The sequence below is a fragment of the Coregonus clupeaformis genome, chromosome 35, assembly GCF_020615455.1.
Source record: "Coregonus clupeaformis isolate EN_2021a chromosome 35, ASM2061545v1, whole genome shotgun sequence".
Taxonomy (NCBI): domain Eukaryota; kingdom Metazoa; phylum Chordata; class Actinopteri; order Salmoniformes; family Salmonidae; genus Coregonus; species Coregonus clupeaformis.
Window position 1 is genome coordinate 31,959,708 of NC_059226.1, and position 25,961 is coordinate 31,985,668.

Consider the following 25,961-nt stretch of genomic DNA (forward strand, 5'->3'; position numbering starts at 1 on the left):
TTGATAAGTGTGTGAATTTGACATTTTTCCTGTCATGCTAAGCATTCAAAATGGAACAAGTAATTTTGGGTGTCAGGGAAAATGTATTGAGTAAAAAGTACATTATTTTCTTTAGGAATGTAGTGAAATAAAAGTAAAAGTTGTAGAAAATTGTAATAGTAAAGTACAGATACCCCAAAACCTACTTAAGTAGTACTTTAAAATATTTTTACTTAATTACTTTACACCACTGGTGGGAAAGGAGTTGGGTGCTGTTGAATCGATGAAGGTAACCCGAAGTGGTCTTGTGATGATTTTTTGTGTTTCTTCCGCCCAGAGGGAGTGTGCGCTCCACACCACACAGATGGGGGCAAGAGATATTACATCTTCGTCCTTGCTTTGCTTTGCTCTCAAGAACAGGGCGCCATTGAAAGGAGTGATTACTGGGGTAGGGGTGAAGATGGGATGGGTCAGCTGAAGTGAAAGATTCCTGGTGTCTGTGACACCCGCCATCTGGAGCGACGCAGACCCGGTGGCTAGCGTGGTGAAACAGAAGAGTCACTGTCTGTTCTTTTGAGTTTTGATGTTGAGTCTTTACCCGACAAAGTAATGGTAGGATATATCAGTTCTCCTGTACGAGCTTTTGTGCCGAACCCACTACGCTGTTTCAGGTGCCAAGTGTATGGTCATGTTGCAGCAGTGTGTAGGAGGAAGATTCCTAGATGTGAGAAGTGTACAGGAGGGCATGAGTCAAAGGAGTGTGTAATATCAGTGAAAGAAGTGGTGTGTGTAAACTGTAGGGGTGCCCATGTTGCTGGGGATCAGAAGTGTCCGGTGTGAGAGAGGCAGGTTGAGGTTGCCTTGGTCAGAGTTGTGGAGAAAGTAGAGGAAGATGGGTCAAGGGTGAGGGATACTTAGAGGCTCCCAGTGAGTAGTAGAATTTTGCCAGTACAGAGTGATAGGCATACGAATGAAATGTGCTTCAGTAAGGTTGGCTTTTTAGCATTCATTGCTATGGTTATTCACTGTACCACAGGTATGGAACGTAAAATCACAGAAAATAGGTGTTGTGGTGGCAGCTGCCGAGAAGTACTTGGGATTACAATATATTACTGCAGAAGAGTTACTGGGGGTGTTGAATGGTAGTGTCCTGTCCATTGGCCTGGTGTAGGATTAAATAAGGTTAAATGAGTGGAATGGGGTGTTAAAAAATAATGTGTAGTTAGCAGGGTACTTGTTTTTTGTTATATCACAAAGTAGAATGGATTTATTCTCCGGTCCAGTTGGAGGCGGTAATGCAACATTATATTGGATGCCAACCGCCATTAAACCCTACCGAAGAAGAAGAAAGTGAACGGAAACCGGAAAGGGTCAGTGCTTCCTACAGAATCGGCGTGCTCGTTTCAAACCTGTAGTACAAGCGAGGACGAGCACGAGAAAGAAGCTGCCCCGTCGAGAAACTTCAGTCTACAAATCAATATTGTACGTAGCATGTGATGTGTTATCTAGGTATATTAAACAAAATAAGACGAAGTTGGATTGATAGCTGAATAATTGGTGACATTAGCAAGCAGGTAACGTTAAGCGCTGGGAAAGGAAATAGCTTAGTTAGCATTAGCTAGCTAACAAACAGACAATTTCGGCTAGCGAGCTAGCTAATTAGCTAGCGAGAGCACATGAATGCATTGGGCCACAATAGCAAGCAAACGCAACATCAAACAAATTGACCATTTGTCGATACTCGGTAGGATTTAGCTAGCGATTCATATAAAGTTGGCTACTAACAAACGCCAAGTAGCCAGTAGCCTACTGGCCAAATTTGAAAATATTTGTGTTATTAGCTCGTTAACTAGCTAGGTTAACGTTAGTAGCCATGTTTAGCAGTAGAATAGCTAACAGTTAACGTTAGCTAAACTTGCGAGATAGTAACTTTGTCTAGATTACTTCTCAGTTGGCGTTATTTGTCTGCCATGTTCAATCGAATAATATATCGACTGTCTTATGAAACTAACGTTAGCTAACTAACCCATGTTTGTACTGCTTGTTAGTGTCGAGGCCGCATATTTGGCCTTGTTTCTTTTATACTACATGTGTGTGGCTGGTGAAGCCGGGGACTGCCGTGGTGAGAAGGGTTAAGTTTACGGCGTTGACCCGACTAGCTACCGTGGCCGGTACTTTGGGTTTTCTCGTGACTAGTTATATAGTTCGATCGTCGGAACTAATATTACCATAGCGCCAACGTTAGTCAGATAGTAGGAAGTGTAACATAAACTAGACAACTATCAAGAAGATAGTTTGTGGTGTTTACATAACAGCTAGTTCATTGTGTTGTGACCAAAGAAAGTTTTAGGGCGGCTATTGTTTCATGTCGTCCCCGGTCCAGGGATCTCTAGCTATATTGCAGCACACCGACAGAAGGGAACCGGGTGTCGTGGGGGGTGGGGCAGGATTAGGGCGGTTAAGCTGGGTCACCGATATATTTTACTCATTGTCTTTAGCAGAGCTTTTATTTGACACAATCCGATTCCCAATTTCAACTGCAGCTTCGAGCTCCCACAAACTTTGCTGCTCTCTTTACCCGGCCTTACAGACCCGTTTCCGTGTAGAAACAAGCTCATGAAACGAAACCACGCAAGCGGCGCTTTTTTGCAGGCCTTTTTTTGCATGTCCCGCTCTGGCCATGTGTATGGCTCACCTTCGGTCGCATAATGCCACTGCATTCCCTATCATTAGTGAGCATATGGCGTTTAGTCTGGCAGTCGATATTTTAATAATAGAATCCCCGAATATTCACTTTGGGAAGCCGGCTGCAAGAGCATGTCAATTTTGTAGCCTGTTTCTTAGCTCTATATATCAAATTATTGATTTGTATTGTCATATAATCCAGTGCCAATCCGTGCCACATCACAAGATGCATCCGTTTATAAGCCCTCATCAATTATTTAAACTATAGAAAGGCCAGTCAGCCCATGGTTGCTTCCCAAATAGCACCTTATTCCCCGTAGTGCACTACTTTTCACCAGAACCCTATGGATCATGGTCAAAAGTAATGCACCAATAAGTAATAGACCACCAGACCCACAGGATATGATGCACACTTTATAATTCCCAACTTAAAATGGTGTTAGTATTCATACTGTCTGATCCAGAGGTCTCTCTTACAGTCATTTACATTTTAGTCATTTAGCAGACGCTCTTATCCAGAGCGACTAACAGGAGCAATTAGGATTAAGTGCCTTGCTTACGGGCACATCGACAGATTTTTCACCTAGTCGGCTCGGGGATTCGAACCAGCGACCTTTCGGTTACTGGCACAACGCTCTTACCCACTAAGCTACCTGCCGCCCCAGTCATACTCCTATATTCTCTCTCTGTCCCTGCAGACTCTCTCTGCTAGTAGAACTCTCTATTATATCGCTAATTTTCCTTGTTGTATTATCTTATATCAGTAATGGGGACATACGTAATTCATATCTGTAACTTTGTGTGTGGGTGTGGTCCCCATGCAGGATGGAGTGGCAGCCGGATGAACAGGGACTCCAGCAGGTCCTCCAGCTCCTCAAGGACTCCCAGTCCCCCAACACGGCCACACAGAGAGCCGTGCAACAAGTATCCTCTTCATGTACAAACACTGACTGGAGAGGGGGTTAGTGGGATGGGCACCTGTATGGCAGTGGTACCTCTGTGTGCTCTTCTGTGGTCCTCAGTTGGTAGAGCATGGTGCTTGCAACACCAGTATAGTGGGTTAGATTCCTGGGACCACCCATACGTAAACTGTATGCACACATTACTGTAAGTTGCTTTGGATAAAAGTGCCTGCTAAATGGCATATTATTCTATGGTTATTGCATCATCTAGTTCAGTTTGCAGGGATCTCAGTCTATGGGGCCTGTATTGACAATGTATCACAGTGGCGATAGTGTTATAAGACAGTCACTCTGACTGTCCCTCTGGATATGATGCATTCTATAGAACTCCTGACTGTTACTGATGGTGTTAGTATTCATACTGTCTGATCCAGAGGTCTCTCATACTACTCTGTCTGGTCCTTTAGAGTTTGCCTTTGTTAGTATAGCATATAATCCTAACCCTCCAATCCATAACTCCCACTAGCCTACTTATTACTTACTTAAACCCTTGTCCTCATTAGGAACCATAGGTAAGGCTACTTATAGCAGCAGTTATTTCAAAACCATTCATATGGTACAACCTATACAAAGGGGTGGCAACCATTTCTGCAGCTTTAGAATTAAACTTAGCTGGTATGTGACAATCACAGATCCGTTGCATTCCAAACTCTGTCAAATTCCTTCTGAAATAAGCACTGCACTTAGTATTTCAACTGGTGGTATTTTTCCTCTGTCTAAATGTCACCAGTAGATTACACTGCTGCAGTGAAAGTGTACTTCTAGTTATTTGTTTGAGTTTAGCGTCATGTGAGTTGTTGAGTTGTCTGTGATGTGAAATCGCCCTTAACCATGCTGTCAGAAACTTGAACAGCTCAACCAGTTCCCTGACTTCAACAACTATCTAATCTTTGTGCTCACAAGACTGAAAACTGAAGGTGAGAGCCCTCTGTCTGTGTGAGTGAGTTGATATGTTGTAGGTGAGCGTCCAGTAGCCTGAGTCGTGTTCATTAGGGCACACCGTATTACTTCTTAGCTCAAATGAGTTTTGGGTTTCTTTGTGTGTATCCATTCTTTGGTCAGCATGCCGTCATTATCCACTTGCCTTGTTATTAGTGGTTCTCCAGACTGCTGCGTGTCATTTGGAACGCACGTTGCTGTGGCCTTCGTCTGCATCTCTGACATTCTCCTCTTTTTCTTCCTCTACCCCATGACCGCCCCGACTTCATCCTCTTCTCCCATTCCTCCCTCCTGCTCTCTCTCTCCAGATGAGCCCACTCGTTCTCTGAGTGGTCTGATCCTGAAGAACAATGTGAAGGCCCACTACCAGAACTTCCCCCCGGCCGTGGCTGACTTCATCAAGCAGGAATGCCTCAACAACATAGGCGACCCGTCACCCCTCATCCGTGCCACCATCGGTGAGTCAGTGTGTGTGTATTAGGTCTGGGTGTGTGTGTGTTAGGTCTGGGTGGGTGTGTTAGGTCTGGGTGGGTGTGTTAGGTCTGGGTGGGTGTGTGTGTGTGTTAGGTCTGGGGGTGTGTGTGTGTGTTAGGTCTGGGGGTGTGTGTGTGTGTTAGGTCTGGGGGTGTGTGTGTGTGTGTGTGTTAGGTCTGGGGGTGTGTGTGTGTGTGTTAGGTCTGGGTGGGTGTGTTAGGTCTGGGTGGGTGTGTTAGGTCTGGGGGTGTGTGTGTGTGTGTTAGGTCTGGGTGGGTGTGTGTGTGTTAGGTCTGGGGGTGTGTGTGTGTTAGGTCTGGGGGTGTGTGTGTGTGTGTTAGGTCTGGGGGGGTGTGTGTGTGTTAGGTCTGGGGGGTGTGTGTGTGTTAGGTCTGGGGGTGTGTGTGTGTGTTAGGTCTGGGTGGGTGTGTGTTAGGTCTGGGGGTGTGTGTGTGTGTGTTAGGTCTGGGGGTGTGTGTGTGTGTGTTAGGTCTGGGTGGGTGTGTTAGGTCTGGGGGTGTGTGTGTGTGTTAGGTCTGGGGGTGTGTGTGTGTGTTAGGTCTGGGGGTGTGTGTGTGTGTTAGGTCTGGGGGTGTGTGTGTGTTAGGTCTGGGGGTGTGTGTGTGTGTTAGGTCTGGGGGTGTGTGTGTGTGTTAGGTCTGGGGGGTGTGTGTGTGTGTTAGGTCTGGGGGGTGTGTGTGTGTGTTAGGTCTGGGGGTGTGTGTGTGTTAGGTCTGGGGGTGTGTGTGTGTGTTAGGTCTGGGGGTGTGTGTGTGTGTTAGGTCTGGGGGTGTGTGTGTGTGTTAGGTCTGGGGGGGTGTGTGTGTGTTAGGTCTGGGGGGTGTGTTAGGTCTGGGGGGTGTGTGTGTGTGTTAGGTCTGGGGGTGTGTGTGTGTGTGTGTGTTAGGTCTGGGTGGGTGTGTTAGGTCTGGGTGGGTGTGTTAGGTCTGGGTGTGTGTGTGTGTTAGGTCTGGGGGTGTGTGTGTGTGTGTGTTAGGTCTGGGGGGGTGTGTGTGTGTGTTAGGTCTGGGTGGGTGTGTGTGTGTTAGGTCTGGGGGGTGTGTGTGTGTTAGGTCTGGGGGTGTGTGTGTGTGTTAGGTCTGGGGGGGTGTGTGTGTGTGTTAGGTCTGGGGGTGTGTGTGTGTGTGTTAGGTCTGGGGGGGGTGTGAGACAGACATGGTTCTGTCTGTGTGTGTCTTGGCATGCATTGCGTCTGTCTGTGTCTCGGGTAACTGCTGTCCTGTGGCTTTAATGTGGTTCATTTTTCTCACCGTCCCTCCCTTTAGTAGCTATCTTCACCCCCCCTCCCCAACACACATCTCTCTCTTCCCCCATCCTGCCCTCTGGATTTGATGCATTCTATATAACTGCTGACTGTTAATGATGGTGTTAGTTTTCATACTGTCTGATCCAGAGGTCTCTCTATACCTTAACTCTCTCTTGTACATCCCTGTTTCCCCACATGTCTGGTCTGACAAGACAGCATAGGTGGAAGCAATGTAGTGGAACCCTTCAGGAGTGTTTACTTTCACCTGTCCACTTCTCCCAGATCAGTGGGTTCAATTGTTTTGCTTCGCCTTGTGCCCCGGGTGGGTGGAGATTTCACTTAAGGACCAATGCGATGGTCTAAAATGTGCAAACTCTGCCCACCCTAGTTACCGGGCAATTCAAAACCAACGTGCCCAGTGAGAATGGCAGTGTCACCTCCAAGAGACTGCTATTTTAAAGTGTTAAGAGGAAGCCACCGTGTGAGTGTTGCTTCCTAACCTCTTTCTCTTCATCTCTCTCTCAGGTATCCTGATCACCACCATCACTTCCAAAGGGGAGCTGCAGACATGGCCGGAGCTGCTGCCCCAGCTGTGTAACCTGCTCAACTCTGAGGACTACAACACCTGCGAGGTCAGGAGCTACCTGCCTTCCACACTCACATCTGTCTTTTTCTACTCTCCCTTTCTCTTCCTCCTTTCTTTTCCATCTGTCGCCCTTCTCCATTTTTTTTCTTCCTCCTTCCCCATCTCCCTTTTCTTTTTCCCCTCCTTCCCTGTCCCTCTCTCTTTCCCCTTCCTTCCATGTCTTCATATCCCTTCTCCTTCGGTCTTCCTTCCCTGTCCCTTCCTTTACCTTTCCACAACTCTCTTTACCTCTCCACATCTCTTTACCTCTCCACAACTCTCTGTACCTCCTAAGAGTTATTTTACTCGTTGCTAAATGTTTTCAGTAGCGTTCTCTCTCCCCATCCCATGCCATCTGGATATGATGCAGAACACCTTGACAGTGATTGCCAGTGATGCTTGTTGTATTCATACTGTCTGATCCAGACCTGTAGCCTATTGTCTCAAATCATCCTACGTCATCCCCCTCTGTTGCGCTGAGTTTGACTCTGTCTGTCTGCGTGTGTTCTCTTGATCAGGGCTCATTTGGCGCCCTGCAGAAGATCTGCGAGGACTCGTCGGAGCTGTTGGAGAGCGACGCGCTCAACCGCCCTCTCAACATCATGATCCCCAAGTTCCTGCAGTTCTTCAAGCACTGCAGCCCCAAGATCAGGTCAGTCCGAGGTCCCCTGTACCTCCAGACTATCCTGTTCCCAGATCAGTTTGTGCTGTCTTGCCAACTCCTGTGGTCATAGTTATGCCAGTGACTAGAGGAGTTGGCAAGACAGCACAAACGGATCTGAGAACAGGCTGCCTCCAGACTCCATTGGCTGTTTCTGTTCTTACTGTTGTGTTCAGTAGAGCATAGCACACCATAGCAAAACGTTTTGCAACGGATTACACATCTGTGTTCTTATTGGACCAGCTTAGGTAGTTGCGTGGAACATTTGAGTCGGTTTCAAAAAGTTTCCCTCCTACTATCCCACTGTTTTCAAATACATTAATTTGCTGTGACTCATGGTGATATTCTCTCTGCCTGTAGATCTCATGCCATCGCCTGTGTGAACCAGTTCATCATCGGCAGAGCCCAGGCCCTGATGGACAACATCGACACCTTCATCGAGGTGAGCATCAGGCAACACACAACACTATGTTGACCATAGAAATATAATTGTTGTGGTCTGATGGGCTATGCCCATTCTAGTAGTTCTACCTCTATGGTGGTGACACTGAAGAACACTGAGCTCTTCTGGATATGATGCAGAACACCTTGACAGTGATGGTCAGTGATGCTTGTTGTATTCATACTGTCTGATCCAAACCCTACAGCCTCTTACATGTCCATCGTCTAGGCAACGGTGTGAACTGTAATCAATGGTGTTGAGGATAGCTGTAGATTCAAGACTGACATCGGTTTCTCTTATTTTCTTCTCTGGCACCACTCTTTCCTTCTCTTTCCCTCTCTCTCTTCGTGTCTCTGTCTCAGAGCCTGTTTGCGCTGGCTACAGACGAGGACTCGGAGGTGAGGAAGAACGTGTGCCGCGCTCTGGTCATGCTGCTGGAGGTCCGCATCGACCGGCTAATCCCTCACATGCACAGCATCATACAAGTGAGACCACCACCACTTCCTTATTTACACTCCCACAGACCAATCAGCACGTCCGACACTGTCATACCTCATCAGCCAATCCCAACCCCTGACACTGCTGTGTCTGTATCTCTCTCCCGCCAGTACATGCTGCAGCGCACACAGGACCCGGATGAGAACGTTTCTCTGGAGGCCTGTGAGTTCTGGCTCACCCTGGCCGAGCAGCCCATCTGCAAGGAGGTGCTCTCTGGACACCTGGTGCAGTGAGTAATCCTAAACATACCTGTAACATACAGCATCACCTGGATTGTGTTGGTTGTACGTGATGTAGAGAGATGGGGGACGGTCAGGTCAGAGGTGTAGAGGGGAACAGAGGTTAGTCAATAGTACAGCTTGTAAGAGTAACATACCCATAGAGCTCCTATAGTTCATAGTGTATTTAATTCTGTCAACATACTGTACTGTGTTCTATTAGGTGTGATGTGAAGAGAAGGAAGTTCAGAGGAACAGAGAATGTTGATTCCATTTCAGTAGTGTTGGCTAGCTGTAGTATAAGACCTCTCATGACGTTTACCCTCTCCCCTTCCCATGCTGTCTGGATATGATGCATAACACATTAACTGTGATGGTCAGTGATGCTTGTTGTATTCATACTGTCTGATCCAGACAGCTGCAGCCCACTTGCCACATCTGACGCTGTATAACTTCAATCTATTATTTTTATTATATTATATGGAACCAAGAAATGCAGTGTTGTTGATTGACCAACAATGGAAAGACTGCTTGACTAATGGTGCCTTGTCTCTCTCCCCTCCTGTAGGCTCATTCCTATCCTGGTGAACGGCATGAAGTACTCTGAGATAGACATTATCCTGCTGAAGGTGAGCCTGCCTATCTGTTCTGGGTGTGAATGATGACACCACACCTATTTCTCCCCACCATGGTTGTGTTCATTAGGGCACACTGTAACGGAAAATGGCAATTTCTTATTGGACCAGTTTAGATACTACCTCCCTGTTTCGGACCATTTGTTCAGTGTCGTGCTTAATGAACACGACCCAGACGTCTTTCCTCCCACCCTGTCCTTACTGGTACTCTTGTTGTGATGACAGCTTTACGCTTGAGACTTTACTGATATTTGATGTATTCATACTCTCTGACCTAAGGCGTTGTATCTGGTTAATGCCAGTTAATGGTGTAGCAGTGTCGTCGTCCCCCGTCCCCCCCCCCTGCTAACTGTCTACACAGTTCCATAACACATCACCTAGGCTAACCCACAGGGGATTTCTGCCTGCTAGACACTCCTTACCCTAACTCATAGTCCTCTGTCATAGAAGCCACACACTTACTCATTTCAGTGCATTAATACCCTACTGGCTATTTCTGGCACTAAGCTGTGTCCATGTGTCCATGCTACAGCATGCTTTTTAGAATGAGAAGGTCTTGGCCTCCTGAACTGAAACCTCATTTGGTCCTGCTATACTAGGAAACAGTCTCGGCCCTAGGTATTGCCTAGAACTATTGCCTGGAGGTTTTCCTAGTCAGGTCACGCGTTCCCGGAAAAATTCCTTGCCCAAGTTATAAAATATTAGCCTGGTCCCAGATATTTTTGTGCTGTATAGCCATCTCTTATGCTTGCTGTCATGTTTCACAGCACAGACCTCGGACCAGAAAAATAAAATATAGCAATGATTAATGTAGTCTCTCTCTCCAGGGTGATGTGGAGGAGGACGAGGCAGTGCCGGACAGTGAGCAGGACATCAAGCCCCGCTTCCATAAGTCACGCACCGTCACCCTGCAGCACGAGGGAGGAGAGGGAGAGGAGGGAGAGGACATTGACCAAGATGACGATGATGATGACGATACGTTATCTGACTGGAACCTACGTGAGTCTGACATGACTTTAAGCCAACTGTTACTGAAACCACCACAGCCAGGATGGGAGAAGAATTAGAAAACAGACTGATACTGTCGATGGATAGAGCAGGAGGATTGTATCTGCTGCAGTCTACATGAGGCTTGTCTGTGTATGCTTGCTTAAAGCAGCATAATATAACTAAATTTGATAGTCATTCCTGTGGGACAATATGGTGGCAAAAGTAACAAAAACAATTAAGTGGATATTCTTTCTGTATTTGTGAAAATATAAGTGGAAAGTTGTTAAGTCTTTCTATAGACTCTTTAGGTCCCTAGTGTTGCTTTTCTAGCCAAGATCAGAGGTACTCTCTCACCATCTAAACAGTACACTGATTCAGTTACTTCCCTGTTTGGCTGCTCTGCTCTCCACTGTCAGTGCACTGCTCCCCAGCGTCTCATTAGCAGTAAAACTAGAGGTGGTAATTGGACAGTGTGAACACTGAACAGCAGAGCCAGAGCAGTGATTACTGGCATCAGTGATGCTCCCTGCTGCTGTCTGGCAATGGAGCCATTCCCATGCAGAGATGCGCCAGAAAGGTGGAAGACCACTGTTATCACAATGGTGTCTGCATAGAACAAAACGACATAGAATTGTTATTCTGTATCTGAGTGTTAGTTCACGTAACCGTTACTGAAATGATATAGCTTTTTACCGGTGTCATAGCTAGATCACAAGGTGGATAATTCTTAGACATGATTTTTATGGAAATTGCTGTGTCATTACTTCAGGGCTGTAGCTAGTCTCGTCAGCCAGACACCAACATCAATGACATTCTGGTGACTGGAGAATCTGAAACCGAGAACGGCTGAAGTGGAGGGTAGGCTGTTGCTAGTGTGTGTGACTGTTTGCGTGTTTGCCGACTACAGAATGACTTTGCATTTAACTGCTGCTGTGGAAATGATGACATGTTCTCATCTGAACATATATGATGCTAATTAGAGATCGTTTTCTGATCCACAGCAGGATATTGGTAGGACTGGTCTCCTTAACCTCAAAGGAATGGGTGTATAGGCCAGCGTGTTTTTTTAATTTGAAGAATCTGTTACTGTTCAGACCAGTACAACATGGCTTGGCCCAGATTCAGTACTGTGAAAAGGGTATGATATTAAATGGCTAGTTCGCTCTAAAGCCATCTTAGTATTTTGTTCATTAGTCCACTGTAAATAACATCCCCCAAATTGCACATGTCCCAGCAGTCAAGTTTTCAAGATGGAGCACTTTCAGTACAGCTGTAAAGATGTTTTTCATCATATTTCTGAGTGAACTATCCCTATTATCTCCCTGTAGGTAAGTGTTCGGCGGCGGCGCTGGACGTGCTGGCCAACGTGTTCCGGGACGAGCTGCTGCCCCACCTGCTGCCCCTGCTCAAGGGCCTTCTCTTCTCCCCTGACTGGGTCATCAAGGAGTCTGGCATCCTGGTGCTGGGAGCCATCGCTGAGGGTAAGGACTAGGAAATCAATCAGTCACACTGTTTACACTTCACATAGCTCTCTCCTTCTCTTGCTCAGTCTCATCTGTGTGACTCTTTCTTTCTCTCAACTGATTCTCTCGACTCTCCATCTCTCTGCGCTGTTGCTCTCCTCTCTGCTGTGATGTACAGTACACAGTGGTTCTTTCTCTATCACTCCATTGAGAGTTGACTGTCCCTCTGGATATGATGCATTCTATGTAACTCCTGACTGTTAATGATGGTGTTAGTATTCATACTGTCTGATCCAGAGGTCTCTCATACAGTCATATTCCTATACTGTTAATTTTGCCACTCTTTAAATTTAGGCTAGTCTTAGACATTTTTTCTAAAATATCATGAAGCCAGATTTTTGTCATTTGAATAATGATGTACCGTAGTCTAATTATTGTCAAAAGGACAAACAGTGGGCCATTTTAGTCCACTAAATGCCCTTTCATTCTAGTCACATTTTGTCACATCACATTTGTATTGCCTCATAAACCTATAGTAAACATAAATCACTGACTTCCATGTTCACAAATATACATATCCTTGTCCTACCAACATATCTTTCTGCATAACATCCTATCTCACGAATTCTCTTCCCAACAGCCAAATTGGCAGAAGAACACATTACTCTGCAACAGATAAAAAAACGAGTCAGATATTAGTCAGAGATAATTTCGTCTCATTTTCATGAACCAAAAAGAAAAATAATTTTGGTTAGTTGTAGTTTTTTCTGGGTCTGTTTAGTCAGTTATCGTCTCGTCGATTGCCACTGAAAAATAGGGGTTTGAATATTTTTGTTGACGGAATTAACATGGCTCTCTGTCCCTGCAGACTCTTTCTCTGCTAATGGAACTCTTTAATATCGCTCTAGTTCCTTGTTGCATTATATCAATTCAGATTGACTTAGCAGTGGTGCCACCATTCATTTTTGTCAGTGGATGCTCACGCCAATGTCTGGTTCCCCTGTCACTCGAGTTGTCTACTTTCTCTCTCTCCACTGTGAATTTGCTACACTTTGTCTCTCTCTCTCTCTCACTCTTCAGCCCTTTATGACCCCACTGTCAGTGTTGGTCCATGACACACTAATATAGGCTCCCAGAAGGTGTTGACAGTGTATGGAGACGTGTCGCTGTCCTAATGCAGCGTAGTTGTAATGCCATATGTCTTCCACTGCGCTGACCCAGTTAACACGTCACTAATAGGATGTACACTAATTGGATTCCATTTGAGAGTATATTTTATATTAAAACATATAAACACTAAGCCAGATGACTGGCTGTCCTTCACGTGGCTCTGTGTTGATAATAGACTTGGCCTACAATTGAGTGTTGATTCAAATTATATCTAACTTTATCGGCATGAAAGGAGGAATTGAATGTTGCCTAAGCGATACACAGATGGTAATATTAATTTGAATCACTTCACAAATACACCAGGTAAAGACAATGTGTCATGGTTAAAACCTGCTAATAATATTAAGTGAACAGATTATCTCCTATCTGTGCTTTGAACTCATGACCGCTCTAGTAAACAGACCCCCCCAATCACAAACCAAATATTAAAATACCGTTATAGAAGGTAAAGTAAAATTCCATGCATTGTGGTGCCTACCTCCCGGAGCTCCTTCCCCACCTCATCCTGTGTCTGTGACAAAAACACCCTCTCTCTCTCCCCTCCTCTCCTCCAGGCTGTATGCAGGGCATGGTGCCCTACCTTCCGGAGCTCCTCCCCCATCTCATTGCGTGCCTTTGTGACAAGAAGGCCCTGGTGCGCTCCATCGCTTGCTGGACCCTGTCACGCTACGCCCACTGGGTGGTCAGCCAGCCCCCAGACTCCCACCTCAAACCCCTGATGACCGAGCTGCTCAAGAGGATACTGGACGGCAACAAGAGGGTGCAGGAGGCCGCCTGCAGGTGTGTACTGTGTGTGTGGGAGGGTTCTTTTGGCATTGTCCATGTGTTTCAGCTATGACAGTCAGACCTGGGTTATTTTTTAAAAATTACTTAAGCTGTGCTTGTATGAGCTTGCCCGCTGCGATGGAACCAATGGAATAGTCCCAAAAGTTCAACCCGACCATCTGGAACTCAAGGCAGGCTCAATCAAACGCTCAAAACTATTTGAAGGAAAGCAGAGACTGCAGAATGACCGGGCATTTGACTTCTGCTGTGGAAATGATGACATGTTTCTCACCTGAACATATGATGCTAATATGAGATCGTTTTCTGATCCACAGCAGAATATTGGTAGGAATGGTCTCCTGAAGGGATACAGTGAGGGGAAAAAAGTATTTGATCCCCTGCTGATTTTGTAAGTTTGCCCACTAACAAAGAAATGATCAGTCTATAATTTTAATGGTAGGTTTATTTGAACAGTGAGAGACGAATAACAACCAAAAAATCCAGAAAAATGCATGTCAAAAATTGATTTGCATTTTAATGAGGGAAATAAGTATTTTACCCCCTCTCAATCAGAAAGATTTCTGGCTCCCAGGTGTCTTTTATACAGGTAACGATCTGAGATTAGGAGCACACTCTTAAAGGGAGTGCTCCTAATCTGTTTGTTACCTGTATAAAAGACACCTGTCCACAGAAGCAATCAATCAATCAGATTCCAAACTCTCTACCATGGCCAAGACCAAAGAGCTCTCCAAGGATGTCAGGGACAAGATTGTAGACCTACACAAGGCTGGAATGGGCTACAAGACCATCGCCAAGCAGCTTGGTGAGAAGGTGTCAACAGTTGGTGCGATTATTCGCAAATGGAAGTAACACAAAAGAACTGTCAATCTCCCTCGGCCTGGGGCTCCATGCAAGATCTCACCTCGTGGAGTTGCAATGATCATGAGAACTGTGAGGAATCAGCCCAGAACTACATGGGAGGATCTTGTCAATGATCTCAAAACAGCTGGGACCATAGTCACCAAGAAAACAATTGGTAACACACTACACTGTGAAGGACTGAAATCCTGCAGCACCCGCAAGGTCCCCCTGCTCAAGAAAGCACATATACAGGGCCATCTGAAGTTTGCCAATGAACATCTGAATGATTCAGAGGAGAACTGGGTGAAAGTGTTGTGGTCAGATGAGACCAAAATCGAGCTCTTTGGCATCAACTCAACTCGCCGTGTTTGGAGGAGAAGGAATGCTGCCTATGACCCCAAGAAAACCATCCCCACTGTCAAACATGGAGGTGGAAACATTATGCTTTGTGGGTGTTTTTCTGCTAAGGGGACAGGACAACTTCACCGCATCAAAGGGACGATGGACGGGGCCATGTACCGTCAAATCTTGGGTGTGAACCTCCTTTCCTCAGCCAGGGCATTGAAAATGGGTCATGGATGGGTATTCCAGCATGACAATGACCCAAAACACACGGCCAAGGCAACAAAGGAGTGGCTCAAGAAGAAGCACATTAAGGTCGTGGAGTGGCCTAGCCAGTCTCCAGACCTTAATCCCATAGAAAATCTGTGGAGGGAGCTGAAGGTTCGAGTTGCCAAACGTCAGCCTCAATCTTAATGACTTGGAGAAGATCTGCAAAGAGGAGTGGGACAAAATCCCTCCTGAGATGTGTGCAAACCTGGTGGCCAACTACAAGAAACGTCTGACCTCTGTGATTGCCAACAAGGGTTTTGCCACCAAGTACTAAGTCATGTTTTGCAGAGAGGTCAAATACTTATTTCCCTCATTAAAATGCAAATCAATGTATAACATTTTTGACATGCGTTTTTCTGAATTTTTTTTTGTTATTCTGTCTCTCACTGTTCAAATAAACCTACCATTAAAATTATAGACTGATCATGTCTTTGTCAGTGGGCAAACGTACAAAATCAGCAGGGGATCAAATACTTTTTTCCCTCACTGTATGTGTATAGGCCAGCTTGGTTGCGTTCTCTCAAAGCAGATGTCTGTGTGTGTGATGTGTCCATTCTCCTACTCTGACCCTTTGGCCTTTGTGGCCCTCAGTGCGTTTGCCACCCTGGAGGAGGAGGCGTGTACAGAGCTGGTGCCCTACCTCAGCTTCATCCTGGACACGCTGGTGTTCGCCTTTGGCAAGTACCAGCACAAGAACCTGCTCATCCTTTACGACGCCATCGGTACGCTCGCTGACTCCGTAGGACACCACCTCAACCAGCCTGTGAGTCTGGACCTCAAAATATCGTCACTTAGTTGGCAAACTAGCACTTAGAAAAATCAGAAAGCTGGATCAGCTTCACGGCCAACAACTCCGTACCGTCTTATGATGTACAACATCCTCTGTTCATTGTGGTGCATTGTTGTTGTATCACAACCTCCTTGGTTACTTTTCATTCATCTTTATGGTGAAGATTGTTGCATTGTTGCCTCTCTGCTCTCATCTATGATGAATTCAAACAGGCATTCGAAATCTGAATCACCAGTGTGAATGCATTTTAGACTGCGATTGTTTAGCGAGAGATGGCACGTGTATAAATCATCTGTTTGCCATTATCATGTTCTATTATGTCACCTGTAGATTGTCGCTACATCACAAGCTCAACTTGGTGGGTTTACACAGGTTTCATCTTTATGGTGAAGAGACACAATATTACTAAATTGTAATTGTACTGTCTGCTCCCCCCCACAGGAGTACATCCAGAAGCTGATGCCTCCCCTCATTGCCAAATGGAATGAGCTGAAGGATGAGGACAAGGATCTCTTTCCACTTCTGGAGGTTATACATTATTATATACATGAATCATGTTTGGTGCATCACAAGGTGGATCATTCTTAGACATGATTTTGTGGAAATGTACGTCATTGCTTTAGGGCAGTTGCTAGTCTTGTGAGCCAGACACCAACAATAATGATATTCTGGTGAATGGAGAATCTGGCTTGTTGGGGGGGTGAAATCTAGAACGGCTGAAGTGGAGTGTAGGCTGTTGCTAGTGTGTGTGACTGTGTTTGCGTGCCGACTGCAGAATGACTTTGCGTTTAGCTGCTGCTGTGGAAATGATGACACGTTCTCATCTGAACATATATGATGCTAATTAGAGATCGTTTGCTGATCCACAGCAGGATATTGATAGGACTGGTCTCCTTAACCTCTTCAGCTGACAACAATAACTGGTGCCGGAGGTCATGCACTAGGCAGTGTTTTTATTGTAGGTCATTTTGTATTGATTTTAAAATTATCTATAGCTCTTAGAGCCTCTCAAAGCGCATAAATGGAAACGGGTGACTGTTGTGCTTCCAATGGTCTGTATTATACTGCCCCCTGATGGAAGAAAAGCAGGACTACACCTCTTAATGAAAGAAGCGTTGGCTAGAACAATGAGCCAGATATTTCACCGGCTGTATAAATGTGAAGTATCCCCTTGGCATTTCCACTCACTACCAAATATGGTGATGAGAGGAAGCCCAGTGGCCGGCAGTGGGAGAAGATGGAGCGAGATGGATTTTGGCCGACATTCTGCAAATCTTCTCATCGACAAAACATTTGATCTCCGTACAGTTTTCTGTTTCTAAAACTAGAATCTGTAACAGAGTAGACTGCGTTTTCTAGACTTTACCCTTTGCCGAAGTAAAACAATTAAAATGTGTTGTTTAGAAGGAGTACAAGGGAGAATTGAGTTATTGCACACGCACACTTCAGAGTACACGTTCCCTAACGGACATATGCAAATAAATGCTAGAACGCGCCAATAGGATCTCACTAGCTGGTGCTTGGCTCTGCCCCTCCTTGCTTGTTCTGCCCACTGATTAATATCCTCCCATTGGAAACGACAGGCTCTGGTCGATCTTGCATTTGTTCTTTTTTTTAAAAAGTTGATGTCCCTACGCACTTTTACTCCATTTTCATTGGCTCAAGAGATCGAAACGGGGACTGACCGACTTCTGTATCTGAAAAGTTATAAAGCCAGTCCCTCTCCTTGACTCCTTTCGTTGATATGCAGTGAAATCACAGGAACGGTGAAAGAATGCATAATCTTAAAGGGACTTTTATGAAGTTTAAGCTTATTTTCAAATTACCTAGGTTTTTTAAAAAGAAAATAAGAAAAAAACTTCACATTTGTGAACTGTCCCTTTAAGATCGGTGCAAGTGAGTGAAAGGCCACACTGACAGGACACCACTTTGACCTATTGATATGCAGCCTGTGTTTTAGTTGTTGCCGTCCCTCACCCACCAAACTAACCCTGTCTCTCTGTCCCCCCAGTGTCTGTCGTCGGTGGCCACGGCCCTGCAGAGTGGCTTCCTGCCCTACTGTGAGCCTGTCTACCAGCGCTGTGTCACCCTGGTCCAGAAGACCCTCGCTCAGGCCATGGTAAGAACCTATAGAGCTCGCCAGCTTGTAGTCCTAAAAACTGGAAATGAGTTACCTCTGGTTTGTTCAGCCATTCCTATGGGGGAAATTAATGTGGAAAGAATGGGATTTTGGGATGAACGGCAAAATGAAGGTCTGAGGTTAACTCCGGCTTAGATATTATACGTTTTGTTCTGAGATATCAGTCGGTTAATAACATGACCTTTATGAATTATGAAGCCTTTATGTGCTTGTTTTGATTACATAAATGCTTCAATTCACAAAAAAGTGACGTTAGCTGATGAAGATAGTCTTAGAACAAAATGTATAATATCTCCTAAGCCTGTGTTTACTACAGACCTTATTTTCGGCGGTTATCCCAAAAAACGATTTTTCCCATAGGCTTTGTCAAACGAGCCATGGTGGAGTTAGTACCTACAAAAAGCCGCCATTACAATTGCTCTCTATAGTACTCTGTTATACAGTTTATACATATTAAATCACCAGACATGCCTTCAGTGAAGAACCATGTTATTGTATGGCAACAAAAACTGTTACAAATAAGCTAGATATAGCTAGGTTTCCTTCTAATTGGCGACAGATTTTCATGCAAATATTCGAATCTGCATAAAAACAATATGCGCATTTTCCCAGATTGTTGGGTTCAGTAACCGAAAGGTGGCTGGTTCTAATCCCTGAGCCGACTAGGTGAGAAATCTCTGTGCCCTTGAGCAAGGCACTTAACCGTAATTGCTCCTGTAAGTTGCTCTGGATAAGAGCGTCTGCTAAATGAATAAAATGTAAAAACATTTAAATAAAAGGCTGTGCGTGATGATGTAGTGCACATAAAAATTACTTTTGTGGTTAAATTCCCATATACCCCCCCAAAAAGTATAAAAATTGTTTCCATCGTGTGTTCAACTCTACTGATTTTGTTTTTGTTTTTTTCGTTTCACGCTGTTGGCGGTAGGTGCACTTGATTCAGCAGCCCTAGCGTCGGGAAGGCAGTGTTCCCATTTTGAACCATTTCATGTGTCTGAAGGTAGAACTACGCCTACCCGGCAGGCCCAGAGAGCAAATCAAGTGCACCTATAGGCCTATCGCTGGCCATTAGATAGCTCAGATCACTGTGTCTGCACAGTTTCCTCGAGCCATAGACTGCAAAAAGAAGCGAACTCACAGCAAAGGTTTAAAACCATGACTAGAGAGAGACTCAATGAATAGAGCTACTGGTTTTTTAAGTAAGTTAATGCCAGGTCGCAGTTGTAAATGAGAACTTGTTCTCAACTGGCTTACCTGGTTAAATAAAGGTGAACAAAAAAATGTTTGAGTTATTAATCACTGTCAACACTTTGTTCAAAACTTTTATAAGCCATGTGTGCCGATAAGCTTGTGTTATTATTAGCGGCTTGTCTTTTTTATTATCGAGGAATATTTCACTTTCTCTGGTCATAGCAGTAACAACAAATTGGTGCATGAGGCAGAAATAATGCAGTGCGATTTGAGTTTTGCCATCAGCTGGAAGACTGTCCCCTTTTCTCAGCGGAGGGAGGGAGAGATGGTGAGTCGGGTGAGAGGCAGCCTCACCGCTGCTCCTTCCTCCCCTCAGACTGACCATCAGATGCAGGCCATCATTCCAGTAAAAAAAAATATACAAATTATGCTCACTTAGCTGTGCCTCACAAGTAATACAGCAAATGATATATTGCCAGTGTGATCATATACCTACATTTTTTTTTTTTTTATGGTCAGAATTGGCAGGGTAATTCAAGCATAGCCAATATGCAGTGATAATGTATTGGGCCTATAGCCTACTGCACAAATCTAATTGCTACAGAACTGTTTTTTTTGGTTTATGTTGCTTAGGTTTTTAAGTCATGTTTAAAAAAGAATCTGAGCTGTAGATCTCGGCTTCCATTTTGATTCAGAAAGTGATCTTGACTCAGAAAAGGTTGGTGGTGACCGTTGGCCTACATGATGAGATTATTATGTTTTATTTTAGTTTTCAAACGGCAGCCAAGCATCGATCATCATGTCACCCGAATAAGACCCTTGATATTTATTTGAAAGGAGCATCAAGCTCATCACCTTGCACTTTCACCACCCTGTGAAGTTAATCATTTATTTAATCTGTAGCCTAATAAACTGCATGCTTTCCCACGTCGTAGTGGGAGGACCACACATGCCATCGTGTGACTCTTCGGTATGATGGTAATATCAATATTTGCGCATAAGTGTTTCCACTGCCATTTCTCGCATAATACATTTTACCGAAGCAAAAGGATTCCACCTTGTCTAGCGTATTTTGTTTTGTCGACGTTTGGAAAGTTTACAGACAAATTTGCTCTTTCCATCATGCCTGTCGTGAATTTTTTTTATCCAACATGTACTTTACTCGCATGAAAAGGTTGGATTGAAACCTGGTTTCAGATATTAATTATAAGTTAGAATATAAACATGTTAATTGTCAATTTATTCTACACCACAAAACATAAGTTAGTGTAAACAAACTGCGTTTATTCAGCAATTTATTAAACATCGTACAGCGTTTTAGCTTCATATCCTAACTGTGAACAACAACCCACTGATGACTCTCTGTCCGTCTCCTCTCTCTCCAGATGTACAACCAGCACCCTGACCAGTACGAAGCCCCTGACAAGGACTTTATGATTGTGGCCCTGGACCTGCTGAGTGGCCTGGCCGAGGGCTTGGGGGGCAGTGTGGACCAGCTGGTGGCCCGCAGCAACATCATGACCCTGCTCTTCCAGTGCATGCAGGTACACAGGGGCATCCAAGTGCCAACTGTCAGTGGCCATTTTGAAAATGTTAAATTAGTCCATTTGAAGGAGGATAAGATGCCGTATAGTTTATACAGTGCTGCTCTGTCGTTCGCAAAAAAAAAAAAAAACTGGTTTGTATGAAAGTTGGTATTCTTGCTGTTTGGAGTGTTAAAAGTTCAAAATATTTGTTTTAACCAGACGTGCCTGAGTTTTTGAGACTAACTGTGCGTTCCTCCAGGACCCTATGCCAGAGGTGAGACAGAGCTCCTTTGCTCTACTGGGAGACCTGACCAAGGCCTGCTTCACTCACGTCAAACCCTGCATTGGTGAGTCGACCATAGTAATGAAGAAATTACCTGTCAATGTCATGAAAAAGTAGATTCATAATCAGGACTAGATTACCAGTTACTGGCGCTGAGGAGGTATGTGTGTTGGAGTGACTAGTTTAGGTATTATTTGTATATTGTTGTGTGTATACCAGTGATTGTGTGACTAGTTGAGTGTACTGTTTAATTAACCTGTGTTTGTTGGAGTGTGTGTATAGCAGGGATTGTGTGACAAATTGTGTGTAGTGTTTGTATATAAACCTGTGTCTCCCCCATCCAGCTGAGTTCATGCCGATCCTGGGCCTGAACCTGAACCCAGAGTTCATCTCTGTGTGTAACAACGCTACCTGGGCCATTGGAGAGATCGCCATGCAGATGGGTGAGTTACTGCTTGCTGTGTGTCCTGACTGCAGTCTTAATTTCTTACACACCTGCACTCTTTACCTCACAACCACTCTTAAATGCATCTCTCACTATCTCTGCTTTCCCTCCCTCGTTCTCTCCCTCCCTTACTAACTCTCATAATAACACACACAGACAACCAACAACCAGTCTGCACCTATGATGATCTCTCTAACAGACATTCGAAATCTGAAATGTTCTATGTGGAAGTTAAAGGTCTGAGTGTGTGACAGAGGTCCCAACGTAGGGATGAACACACAGATTGTAATGGTGTCACGTGTGTTATGGTGTATGCTGCTAGGGTTTGCCATTGGACTCTAACAGTGAGGCCTGCAGGTGTGTGCAAGCATGGCAGGCCAACCAGCAGTAGTACAGTGTAGTGACATTGTGCTAAAATACCTCTACAGGGAGAACTGACAAGAAGGATGAAGGAGATTGCTCAGGTGAGCTAGGGGGAACCATGCCTAAAGATGGTGGCCATTTTGGGAAATTGGCCAGAAATCACGAGAACCCTATTTTTGTAGCAACACCACCAGATTCACTCCATCAGTAATCCATGTTGGTAATGGTGATTTGATAAAAGTGATTTTAATGATGACACTATAAATACTCTAAATGACAGTGAATACTTGATAGCGCTGATTTTGGAGTTGACTGTAGACCTGGCTTCAAATTCTATTTGAAATACTTAAGCTGTGCTTGATTGTATTGGAAAGGAACCAATAGAAAAGGCCCCAAAGTTTAAACCCTGTCCATTTGCCACTCCAGGCAGGCTAGAGAAAATGCTCAAAGTATCTGAAAGATTTCCAATAGTAATTGAACCCAGGTATGGAGAGCAATGCCATAATTTCCATCTGGTTGATTGTGTTGTGTTTTCCTTGGTGCCTGTAGGATCAGACATGCAACCCTATGTTGGGCTGGTCCTCAACAACCTGGTGGAGATCATCAACAGACCTAACACACCCAAGACCCTCCTGGAGAATACAGGTACGGTACTCACACACACACATGTTTAAATCCCCACCCCCATGGAAAACAACAAGTGTTTAGGCTCCAGTCCACTCCTATTATGATCTCTTTTAACATACATTCGAAATATGAGACGTTCAATGTGGAATTTAAAGCTCTGAATGTGAGACTAGGAGATCTGACTTTGAAGTTATTGTTCTAAACCCTATTGGTATGGGCCTGTAGTTATTGACACATAATCACTCCTCTGTTTCTCTTGGGACAGCCATTACGATCGGCAGGCTGGGGTACGTGTGTCCACAGGAGGTGTCTCCCATGCTGCAACAGTTCATCAGACCCTGGTGCACATCGTTGAGAAACATCAGGGACAATGAGGAGAAAGACTCTGCGTTCCGTGGAATCTGCATGATGATCGGCGTCAACCCCGCTGGAGTGGTTCAGGTGAACACTGTTCCACACAGAAATATGGATTTACTGGGGCCAATGCTTTTAATAATTTTGTTCCCCGAGTGTGTTGCCTCTCCACTCTTGTCTATTATGAACTCTAAACAGACATTCTAAATCTGAATAACTAGTGTGGATGTAATTTAGACTCTGAGGTAACTCTGGTGAGAGAAGGCACATTGGATTCAACCAAGCGTGTTTGGTGTCATTGAAGGATGATTGGAACCTAAATGAGTGATAAGGCAATGTGGATGATGAGGATGTTGTCATATGAACTTTGGTGTCTCTTCAGGACTTCATCTTCTTCTGTGATGCTGTGGCCTCCTGGGTTAGTCCTAAGGACGATCTGAGAGACATGTTCTACAAGGTAAGCACTCGGGAGATATATACCTCAACAAATCTCACCCATACGTTTGATCCTCAGGATACAAAGGTTCTAGACTGTTGGGTTCTAAGTAGACCTCATGCTCCTCTTCCTCCACACCCTGTGATGATCTTTATCTACAGACATTCGAAATCTGAACATATCTTGTGGATATTTTAGACTCTGAGATGTGTGGTGCCAAGAAAACAAAAGATAACCAGCTTTGCCAGTCGCTGAAGACCACTGACCCTATACACCACCTTGATTTACAAGCTTTGTTTGATGTTGTGTTGTAGATCCTCCATGGCTTCAAGGACCAGGTGGGCGAGGAGAACTGGCAGCAGTTCTCAGAACAATTCCCCCCTCTGCTGAAGGAGAGGCTGTCGGCCTGCTATGGCGTGTAGTTCCCCTCGCCGACACAGGACACGCCTGTCAGGTATTGACTCACTTTAGGTAGGACTGATCTAGGATCAGCTTCCTTTCCCCAAATCCTAATGTTATGTTTAGTCCATGTTCTCTCAGTTCACCTGAATAAAAAATTAACTCTTGTTTTCCCTTTTCTCCCTCCTCCTCCTCTTCCTATTCACTCCTCTTCTCCCTCCCCCTCTCCCACTTTGTCCCCTCTACAGGTTTAATCTATGGGAGGGTTACTGGGGGAACTCATCCATCTATGTTACTGCACTGCCCTGATCGTGGGGGGAGGAGGAGAGGGATTGGCCCTGGCTCCTGTCCATTCAGACTACAAGTCCCACGACCCTGTGTGTCTCTGTGAGGGTGGGTGGGAGGGAGGGTTACTGGGAGGGAAACTGGGGAGAAAACCTCTGGATTTCAAACGCCAAACTTAAATCCAACGACATACTCCGATGTAACCAAAGCCACAGGGGTTCTATAAGAGGGGGAGGGAGGGTAGGATAAGCAAATGCACGGGCCGGCTACGAACGGCCCTAGATCCATTCGATAACCAAGGTTAGAGGAGAGCTGTGGTGGGAGGGCGAGCGGGGTGGCAGCAACCCCGGAATAAGTAAATTAAGGAGAAATCTCAAAACCAGCTCAGGAGCCACAGTTTAAAAACACAACACACATAATATGTAGACTGGCACACTTACTTAATTCAGGCAGGGAAGGTAGTTGCCCTGGCCCGAACGACCAATCGGTGCACAAGCACATTGCATACATTCTGCAATAGTCATTTGAGAATCTATACAAAGGCTGTGGGTGGGATACAGATGTAGCGCTAATGTTTTATAATAGCTGCCTGAAGGCTAGCCTCAGAGGGGAAAGCATGAGAGGCTTTTCAACATAAAAATGGGGAGAGTTCTAGAAGAGTAATTTACACCTATACTACACAAGCTTTCATAGACCGTACATTACCGTACCTGTTCATATTGGGACTTATCTCAATAAAACACAGGTACATTTAGACAATTTTTCTTCCCTTGCTTGCAGAATTTCTTTTTATTTTCTAAATATTTGTTTCTCTTCTAAGAAAAATAGTAATTTAAATGTAGTCTGTTTTTTTTCCTTTCCCAGTTCTTACTACAACAGACCGACACAATCCTTCCAGAAATCATTTACTGTAGTGCTGACAAATGTCATTTTTTCCTTTTGACTAGCTCTAGTAAGGGATTGATTGGTTTGCATGGCAATGATCACCTCTTAAGTGACGTGTGCGTATCTCGTTGTTACAAATAGAATTTTACATTTAGAAACAATGATAGTAGGCTTATCGTTCTAAGGTAACAACACTAGGTTATTTGCTGGGAAACCCCCCTACCTATTCTGTGACCAGCCCTCCCCTGTCGCCATACTTAACACATAGCGGACGGGTGGGTTTCTTTAGTGTCGATCCAGTGATGCCATAGTTCAGAGACGCAAGGTTAAATCGATTTATAGAAGAATAACTCCATGCAACCAGTTATACTGTAGTAACAATCATAATCCGTTTTGCTGCTGCTACTTTTGTTTTTATAGTATTTACAATGGATAAGAGCGATAAGGCATCAGTAAGAACTTTATAATACATCAGTTGCTGGTTCTATTTGATATTATGCACTTTTATTTGTAAGAATGTAGAATCTCACTTAAATGATAGACAGTAAATATACCAATCTTAAGGGTATAGGCTCTATTTCTTTTTGTCAAATGATTTTAGGACTTATGGCTTGTTGAAGTAAGACACGATATAATGAAGATATTGTATATGCAATGGTCAAAATGAGAAGTTAAGGCTAATGCCACCTTTCATATGCTAGGTTAATAAGTAAGGCATCCAATCAGATGGATGGAATTGATTTAAAGGGTAAATTGAGGACCATAGATTTAAAGGGTCAATCTGCAGTTTGAATAATACAAAACAGCTAAACCTGCCACTGATTTGGTTAACAGCTGAGGGATGTGGCTGGAGAAATGTAAGGACTGGAAGCAGGGACTGGACTGTCCATGATATCAAGATGATTGTTTTAACCATGTTTTGAGGCAATAGTGTTTGTATACATTTTATTTACAAACAAAGGAGTAAAAAATTGTATTTTGGGTTCTGATG

At 44.5% G+C, this 25,961-nt stretch overlaps 1 protein-coding gene and 5 non-coding genes across 7 annotated transcripts; all 6 read left to right on the forward strand.

Moving 5' to 3' along the window:
- The first annotated feature begins 1,381 nt into the window (after positions 1-1,381).
- LOC121551444 (transportin-2-like) lies at positions 1,382-25,184 on the forward strand. 2 transcript variants are annotated; one of them, XM_041864107.2, is made up of 25 exons: positions 1,382-1,461; positions 3,489-3,588; positions 4,468-4,543; positions 4,874-5,023; positions 6,832-6,938; positions 7,450-7,583; positions 7,953-8,034; positions 8,397-8,519; positions 8,643-8,761; positions 9,319-9,379; positions 10,213-10,384; positions 11,704-11,856; positions 13,563-13,788; positions 15,838-16,009; positions 16,478-16,564; positions 18,048-18,155; positions 20,753-20,911; positions 21,153-21,240; positions 21,521-21,619; positions 22,050-22,085; positions 22,534-22,629; positions 22,877-23,052; positions 23,348-23,422; positions 23,716-23,855; positions 24,049-25,184. In XM_041864107.2, the coding sequence occupies exons 2-24, from the start codon at positions 3,490-3,492 to the stop codon at positions 23,821-23,823; spliced, it is 2,706 nt and encodes a 901-aa protein (XP_041720041.1). In that variant the 5' UTR covers positions 1,382-1,461; position 3,489; the 3' UTR covers positions 23,824-23,855; positions 24,049-25,184. The 2 variants fall into 2 exon arrangements, with proteins under 2 accessions (XP_041720041.1, XP_041720042.1); XM_041864108.2 differs by lacking the exon at positions 22,050-22,085.
- LOC121552027 lies at positions 3,930-4,000 on the forward strand. The gene has a single exon (XR_005997159.1). It is a non-coding gene; the product is annotated as a small nucleolar RNA SNORD41 (small nucleolar RNA).
- On the forward strand, positions 7,287-7,357 carry LOC121552030. Its single transcript, XR_005997162.1, has one exon. It is a non-coding gene; the product is annotated as a small nucleolar RNA SNORD41 (small nucleolar RNA).
- Positions 8,160-8,230, forward strand: LOC121552029. The gene has a single exon (XR_005997161.1). It is a non-coding gene; the product is annotated as a small nucleolar RNA SNORD41 (small nucleolar RNA).
- LOC121552028 lies at positions 9,094-9,164 on the forward strand. Its single transcript, XR_005997160.1, has one exon. It is a non-coding gene; the product is annotated as a small nucleolar RNA SNORD41 (small nucleolar RNA).
- LOC121552026 lies at positions 12,065-12,135 on the forward strand. The gene has a single exon (XR_005997158.1). It is a non-coding gene; the product is annotated as a small nucleolar RNA SNORD41 (small nucleolar RNA).
- Positions 25,185-25,961: the final 777 nt, after the last annotated feature.

What these genes read in the sequence shown, in the direction of transcription:
- LOC121551444 (XM_041864107.2), top strand. Translation starts at nt 3,490, where the DNA reads ATGGAGTGGCAGCCGGATGAACAGGGACTCCAGCAGGTCCTCCAGCTC. An exon ending in CCTCATCCGTGCCACCATCG is followed by an intron (nt 5,024 to 6,831) that starts GTGAGTCAGTGT and finishes TCTCTCTCTCAG; the next exon opens with GTATCCTGATCACCACCATC. An exon ending in TGCTCTTCCAGTGCATGCAG is followed by an intron (nt 20,912 to 21,152) that starts GTACACAGGGGC and finishes GCGTTCCTCCAG; the next exon opens with GACCCTATGCCAGAGGTGAG.